Raw genomic sequence first — 7199 nt, 5'->3', positions numbered from 1 at the left:
TGACAGGAGAAAAAGGTATTCACAAGTTTCTTTATGTTTTGAGTAATTGTTTCCTGTTTTGCTCAGCAGAACAAGTAATTAAGATGACATTTGTGAGTACTAATTTAGATCACACTTGTGTGTATGTGTTATAAAGCTGCAAGCCAAAACATGCAAAGCAGCCTTTCATTGAGGAGAAAATGGAAAATCCTGAGTGAGGGGGCCGGGAGAGGAAACTTGCAGAAGCTGTGTAAATTAGAACCTGCACGGATGGCTGACCTCATTAGAGTGGTGCATTTGGCTACACCTAAGCACAGCCAGCAGCGTTGGTGCAGAACACAGGGTAGGGCGTGTCACTGCGCTGATGCAAAGGGTGATGAAATCTGGGTGCTCCAGCCTCTGCCCGCCCACCCGGAGCCGCTCCACATGCTCTCTCTAGCCTGGGTTTTACCCAAGTGGGTGCAACAATGGAGACAGAAGGGACACGGCTGGAATATCCAGCAGGGTTGCTCTGTACACACAAGGCCCCTGTTCAGGAACAGAGGGCTGGTTGGCCTGCCGCAGGACCATCAGCATCCTCAGAGACCACAGGCTGCTCAGCAGCCAGGCCACCCAGTGTGCTGCATCTGCACACAAACACAGTCAGACCTATACATGCTAGGGCAGCATGCACAGAGATGGCGTCTCAGGGGCCACACTGGGAAGTGTTTGCTGAACGTGTCTAGGCAGGTGGGGGCACTGAGGATGGATAACTCCATGGCAGGTTCTTGGAAGGATCATCTTGACCTCGGCCGAGACTCGGTTCGGGGACCAGGATGTACAAATGAAACCTCCAAGGGAACGCACGCTCGTGTCAGTCATTTTAATAATCAAAACAGATAAAATCACCAAAGGTGAAATTCACAGACAAGAAATACTTTAATTAAATATTGTGTAAAATGAACATTTTATACAGTTAAATATCTGAAAAAATGTACAGATAAAACAATCTTATTGTAGGGTCTTCGACAGCAAAATCTACCATTTAGTGAAGCGCTCAATTTCGAGACAGTGAAGCAATGAGGGCGTCGACTAACCGATCTAAAACAAAACCAAGTGCAGCGAGGACCCTCGCGGGCGTCCTTCACCTGTGCACGTGAGCTCTCTCTAGATTAAACCTTTACTTACACAAAATAACACGGAGGCAATTTAGTTCCAAAGTGACTTCTCAGGCTTTCCCACGTAGCTAAGCCTTGTCGGACGTCACATGCCAGAGTGTGACCTGCCGACTGCTGGGGATGGTCTGTTTATTTTACTGAGTCCCTTGAACGAACATTTTCTAAGTTGTGCATTGTTGTTTGTTTGTTTGTTTGTCTGTCAAAAAAGTTTTAAAAAGTCCCTCCTTTAGTTTTAAATTTGATTTCTGCGGCAGTTTGCAAAATGCTTGCCGTGCTGTGTCTGCGAAGCATTTAGTGCAAAGGCAAAAACAGAACAGAACAGAACAAAGAGCGAAAGTCCTGACCCTTTTGGTCTCACTGTGGGTTTGGCACTAACGGGCACAGTGTCTGAGGAGGTCATTCCAGTTTAAAAAGCACAGACGGTGCTGTTGAATCCAGCCACAAAAATATCGTTTAAAAAAATTAAAAACCAGCAGTGATTTGGATTGCCCCTGACCTCTGAACCCAAGGTGGGCTTGGAAGGGTGCGGAAAGCAGCAGAGACAGACCCAGGAAGGAGCGACCTACAGACAGGAGGTTTGTGCTTTTATTGTGTGATTGTGTGTGTGTGTGTGTGTGTGTGTGTGTGTGTGCATTTTACATCTTAAATCTCCAAATCAAATACCGATTAATAATTGTGGTGTAAGCCTGTGATAAAATAGCACAGAAGTTTTTCAAAGAAGTCCACTTTTAAGGCATCAGAGAAGTTAATGTGGCAAACATTTTAATTAAAACATCAGAAGTAAATTTTATTTTAAACTTTAGGCCTCTGAATTTTTCCAGTAAACACAGTTCAGCTATGTGGCGAAGTCATGGGTGGCAGCTAAAATGACTTTGTACATTCTACAAAAAATAAAATAAGGACACAGCCCCAAATGGCATCGCCTCTCCGCGGCCGCTCCACATGCACGGGATCTACTAGGATTTGTCGCGGCCGGTGGCACCGATTTGCTTTGACTATACAACGAACTTTTTTTTTTTTTCAAAAGTATTTGTTCAGATAACTTAAAAATAATATAAAAATAAACAATGAATTTGACTTTTCCTCAAAATAATAAAAAAAAAGATGGAAAGTCTAAACAATAACAAACATTTGAAGTACAAATGAAATGTGAGGACACTGGTTCATCTAACGAAACAGGTCAGAGAGACAGTTCTTGGCTTATCCCTTCCCGGCGTCACCACACCAGGCGTGATTAAAAACCAAAACACACAAGGAAAAGAAAAAAGTGGGAAAGCAATGTACAAAATGTCAAAGATAAATACAATATTTATAATTGATATGTTACAAAATAAAGTCCCTTAGCAACTGCAAGTGTTCGTGGTAAAGTACGTGTTGGATGGAGACCGTTTTATCCCTTATAAGACACATAAGGAATAAAAACTCATTTTTCTAAATATTTAAGTGGATCTGAAAAAAATTCAAGACAAGTGTATAAATATTTAGCTACAACTTTGGCAAAATCACAAAAGTCTACAATTTTATAACCACATACAAAACACAGGGAAGAAGGATCTAGAAGTCAAAAGGACAATTTCTGGTACAAGAAACATAGACCTCACAGTAGCCTAAGAATGCAATAGTATACAGTGCTAGCAAAAGTTGAAAAAATGTTGCAGACCGCACTCGCTTAACAGGAAGCTCTAGCAGTGGGAGAATATTGGAACCAACAGACAGTAGCATCTTTTCTCTGTCAGTGTGCTTGTTGAAGGCAAGAGAATTCAATATCAAAGTTACAATTTCTAACTACAATAAGTTACAAAGTTTCGTTTCATTAAGATGAAGGTAAGCAATGATCAACCCTCCCTCCCTCCCGGCCACCCCAGATTCTCCTAACCATGTAGTCATCCTCTGTTCCAGTTTGATGGCTCATACCTCCTTGGCCCCCTTTTTTCACCACAAAAAAATATTTCACATTATAGAGATACACAACCATTGTGAATCTAAGTATGAGTACAGAAAAATGTCCGGAGGCATTTTTCCTGTGTGTCATGGTCATCAAAATGGTGCATTCATGAAGTTTCTCCACACAGATAGCACTACACAGCCAAGACGGAGTCAGAAACTTTATACAAAATAGGCGCTGCTTTGCTTTCCTCCTTCTTCAGGACTGAGAAGTGTGGAAACATGAGAGAGTTCAGTCAGCCAGATGGAACTGTTCATGAAGGAGCAGGTGGGTTGCATGTCGATTCTTCATAGTTTAAATAAAATCTTTGAACAATGTCTTTTGTAGCGTTTCAACTGCTGCTGATTTTTTGAAGATAGTTTCCTCAGCATGTCTTAACATACTACACGTGTCCCCTGAAGTCCGTCCTGGGATGCTGGGTGCTGCGCAAGGTAAACTAGAGTCCCTCACATGGGCGGGACTACCAGCCCAGACATAGCTGCAACAGAGAAGGGACAAACAGTTACCGCCGGCCGCCACCCGCACTCCCTCCGCGGGGCCTGGGCGCGCCCCTCTGCCTTGGTCAACAAGAAGGGAGGCTCTGCACGTCCTCCACTAACCAGCCTGGGGTGTGGCCGAGGGCGCTGGGAGACCTACTTCAACTTCACGGGGCAGGGGTGCGTGGGCGGCAGGGCCCCCACAGGCAGCCCCCCACAGACCTCCTTTGCAAATAACTTCTGACACTCCGTGTGCCGCCAAAAGCCTGCCAATGTGCACACATCTTGGCATTTTGTACAAAGCAAGTGGAGGCCCGGACTCCCCTCTGTCCAGAGATGGGAACCGGCCAGGTCACTCCTGTGACACCGGCCAAGGCCTTGCTCTTCCTCCTTAAGTGGAAACCAGACTCGCCTCAGTTCCCCTCTGCCTTGGGCCTGGCTCTGACCGCCTGCTAACTGTTCTGCAGCGTAATGGTGAGTCAGGGGCTCTCAGGTCAAAGCTGCTCAGGGCCACCCGCTCCGAGTCTCAAGGCCAAGGGCCATGAAGAGACGTGAGGCACAGCACGGCTTCAGGGAGCTCTATGCTCTTCTCAGAGCCAAAGAGAAACTTGGCACTGAAATACCAAGTGCAGTCGAAGCTTCCCAGCGAACTCCTGGTATGAATGTAATTTAAACTCTTTTAACTCCAGTGTTGTTTAATTTTTGTCAGAATGATCGTTCTCATTAATTTATGTATAACATATTAACACATTTGTTCATGTAGTGATGTGAGCTTCAATTTCTCAGTTCATTAATTCCAACAATATTAATTTATCTCCGACTCACCGTTACAACTTTATGGTTTGGAAGGCCTGTGTACGTACACACTGCTCCAGGGGCACCACCTTTCGGTCGGCCTAGACGCCGTGTCCGCAGACAGGCCCTGGCTCCTCACCACCTGCCTGCCAAGCAAGGCTGCTTTGGTGCCCGCTGATGGCACAGAGGCCAGTCGGCGGCGCCTGGGGGCCTGGGCGTCCCTTCAGACACTGACAGAGGTTGTGAGACAATGATTTCAAATCACGGATACCTTTCCAGTTCCTTTTTTGAGCATTAGTTCATCAAAGTGAAATATGCCACCGACTTCACAAAAGGGCCAGTTTGTCTTCTCCACGGCTACGTCCTCAGCACCCAGCAGAGAGCCTGGCACATAGTAGGCGCTCAGTAAATACTGGTTGAATGGATTCATTTTTTTAAAGGAGTAACTGGATTTGATTTTCACCGGGAGGAGCATATACCAAAGGTGGTGTCTGAAAGAGGCCAGATGACGGCCACTTAATTCAAGTGCCTGTGGGCCTCAGTACATCACAGAGCCACACGCAAGCTCACGAGGCCGAGGGGCACCCCGGCAGCTCTGTCTGCTGCACACTCAGGGGCCACGCGCCCGCCCTGCCCAGAAGGCCCGGGCACTGGGCGGGTGCTGGGTGCCCACTCCGCGCGGCCCTGGCAAGCGCTGCCTCCCACGCCCTGGGGCAGCCCTTCTCCTTCTGAATTGAAAGAGAACACTCAGGAAACTCCATCTCCGTCCGCGGAAGGCCGTCAGCCCAGCGTTGACGCACATGGCGCCCTGGGCCTGGAAAAAGCACACCCTTCGCCAAGGGACGACAAAGCCGCGTGGACTGGTCGTCTGTCAGGCGAGACTGAGGAAGGAGGCTCGGCCTCAGGACAAGAAGAGTGGGCAGAGTTTGAGATGGCTGCACAGGCAGCAGCAAGCCCAGGAGGTACAGGCGGGGGTATGCCCTGGACCAAGAAGGGGCAGGACTGGCTGAAGGCCCAGTACCCAATGGGACTGAAAATGACCATGGCTGTGAGTTTGCCACACCCCCTCTTCCCTCACACGTCAGTGCTCTACCAGGAGGACACTAGGTCATCTTGGAAGGATGAGGTGGACCAAAACCACAAGACAGAATCTGGTACTTGTTGGGGCTCAGTGCATGGGTGCCCTGCACATGGGTCTGGGGGCGGACACGGACTGATGGAGCACATGCAATGCCGCAGGCCATGCGAGGAGTCTGAAAACGTGCCCCCAGAGGGCCCGCGCTGCCCCCACCGCCCTCACCTTGCAGTCCGTTCCCGTTGGCGCTGGTGCAGGAGGGAGGCGGCGAGGCTTGGGGCCGGACCACAGGCGCGAAGGCGCTCTTCTGTTTCACTGCGGAGATGACATTGGCAGGTGAGAATGAGAAAATGCCGTGTGTGCTGCTACAGTTTGAAGGGAGGGTGACCGAAGAGGCTGCCATGGTGGGGCTGGACGGCACTACTGCAACAAAGCAAACACGGTCAGCACGCGCGGGCTCGCCCCGAACAGGGAGGGGCCACGAAACAGGACACGACATGCTTCTGGCTGGGCCACTCTCTGGATAACAGGCAAACACTGAGTGCTGGACTCGCTCTTCCAATCGAGCAGCCCCGTCTCATTCCGATTTTGTTTTGGTTGCCAAAGCAATGGCGTTGGGGCCCCTTTAGGTCAATTTGTGGTCGTCATTGGGACGCCCAGCCTCTGGGGCCACCCTTCCTTTTATCCAGTAGCTCACATCACAGAACATCCAAGCAATGCACACACTCGACCTCGTAGTGAATATGAATGTGCGTGATGACGTGTGACAAAAACAGACACTTACTGCCGTAGGGAGAGTTAGCGGAGGAGCCATTAAGAAATCCAGGCGAGCCAGGGACCCCTAGATTGGCCATGGCGCCACTTCCATATCCATTCATGCTAGTGCTGACTGTGTTGTAATTGGACTGCTGGGGAGTACTGCTGGGGACGTATCCTCGCGGGGACACGCTGCTTGTATTGCGACTGTAGCCGACTGTTGAAATCCCCCCCCGGCCAAAAATAACATTATTATCAGTGACAGACACTTGGGGGGGGGTTTCCCCGAGAACCTATATCATATATTAAACATTTTTCATTGACCCTATGCTTGTCTCTCGCTCTGTGCTTCCAGCCAGCTCAGACAACCTTATCACACCAACCCTACTGCGGCCATCTCCTCGGCGAGCCCCTCTGTCTCTGTCCGGCTTCGACAGCCGGCCACGGCGCACTTCGATCTAACCGTCAGTTGCTTTCACGGTTCTCTTTAGAAGCAATTATCAACAGCTCGGATTCCTGGCCTGTCCCCCCACACTCTCTGAACTTCCAGCCTCTGCAGACCTTCAAATGCCAGGGCTGACAGGGGAGCTTGTTTGTGGCCGTAACTTCCCTGCAGAGGCTGCTTTGGGGGTCTTCATTCTTACAACTGCTATTTCTGTGATGGGGGTGGGGCGGGGCACGGTAGCTTCTCTCCTGCCACAGGAGCGTGGATGAGCAGGATCAGACCCAGCAGCACGGTGGAGGTGGTCCTGAGATTACTGCCTGCACCATTTTTAAAGAGGAAACGGACCGAAATGGACTCAAAAGAAGCAGCTCAAAGACATGCAGCAGTGACCTCGGTGGGCCCAGGTCAGTGTCCTCTGGGATAAGACGCAGGGTGGGGAAGTGGGGTTTCTCTCCACTGAGGCATTCCAAACTTGGAATCCAAATCCCACCCCTGCAGCATATCCAAGAAGTTCCTGCTGGCTTCCTGCTCTAGGCTGGCCTGTGGCTCAGCCCAGCCTACCAAGGGACAC

At 49.5% G+C, this 7199-nt stretch overlaps 1 protein-coding gene across 11 annotated transcripts in view; it reads right to left on the bottom strand.

The window, feature by feature from the left end:
- Nucleotides 1-873: 873 nt before the first annotated feature.
- Nucleotides 874-7199, bottom strand: part of Ebf3 (EBF transcription factor 3) — a 116494-nt gene continuing 110168 nt past the window's right edge. For 3 of the 11 annotated variants that reach the window (XM_078024183.1, XM_078024141.1, XM_078024152.1), the window contains 4 exons: nucleotides 6212-6400; nucleotides 5653-5850; nucleotides 4624-4736; nucleotides 874-3559 (listed from right to left, as the gene is read on the bottom strand). In XM_078024183.1, coding sequence (XP_077880309.1) covers nucleotides 3542-3559; nucleotides 4624-4736; nucleotides 5653-5850; nucleotides 6212-6400 — 518 coding nt within the window. In that variant the 3' untranslated portion in view covers nucleotides 874-3541. The remainder of the gene's footprint in view (nucleotides 3560-4623; nucleotides 4737-5652; nucleotides 5851-6211; nucleotides 6401-7199) is intronic. The other 8 variants (XM_078024163.1, XM_078024170.1, XM_078024158.1 and 5 more) reach the window with 5 other exon arrangements.

The sequence above is a fragment of the Ictidomys tridecemlineatus genome, chromosome 1 (genome assembly GCF_052094955.1).
Source record: "Ictidomys tridecemlineatus isolate mIctTri1 chromosome 1, mIctTri1.hap1, whole genome shotgun sequence".
NCBI classification, from domain to species: domain Eukaryota; kingdom Metazoa; phylum Chordata; class Mammalia; order Rodentia; family Sciuridae; genus Ictidomys; species Ictidomys tridecemlineatus.
This window is presented reverse-complemented; position numbering and strand designations above follow the sequence as displayed.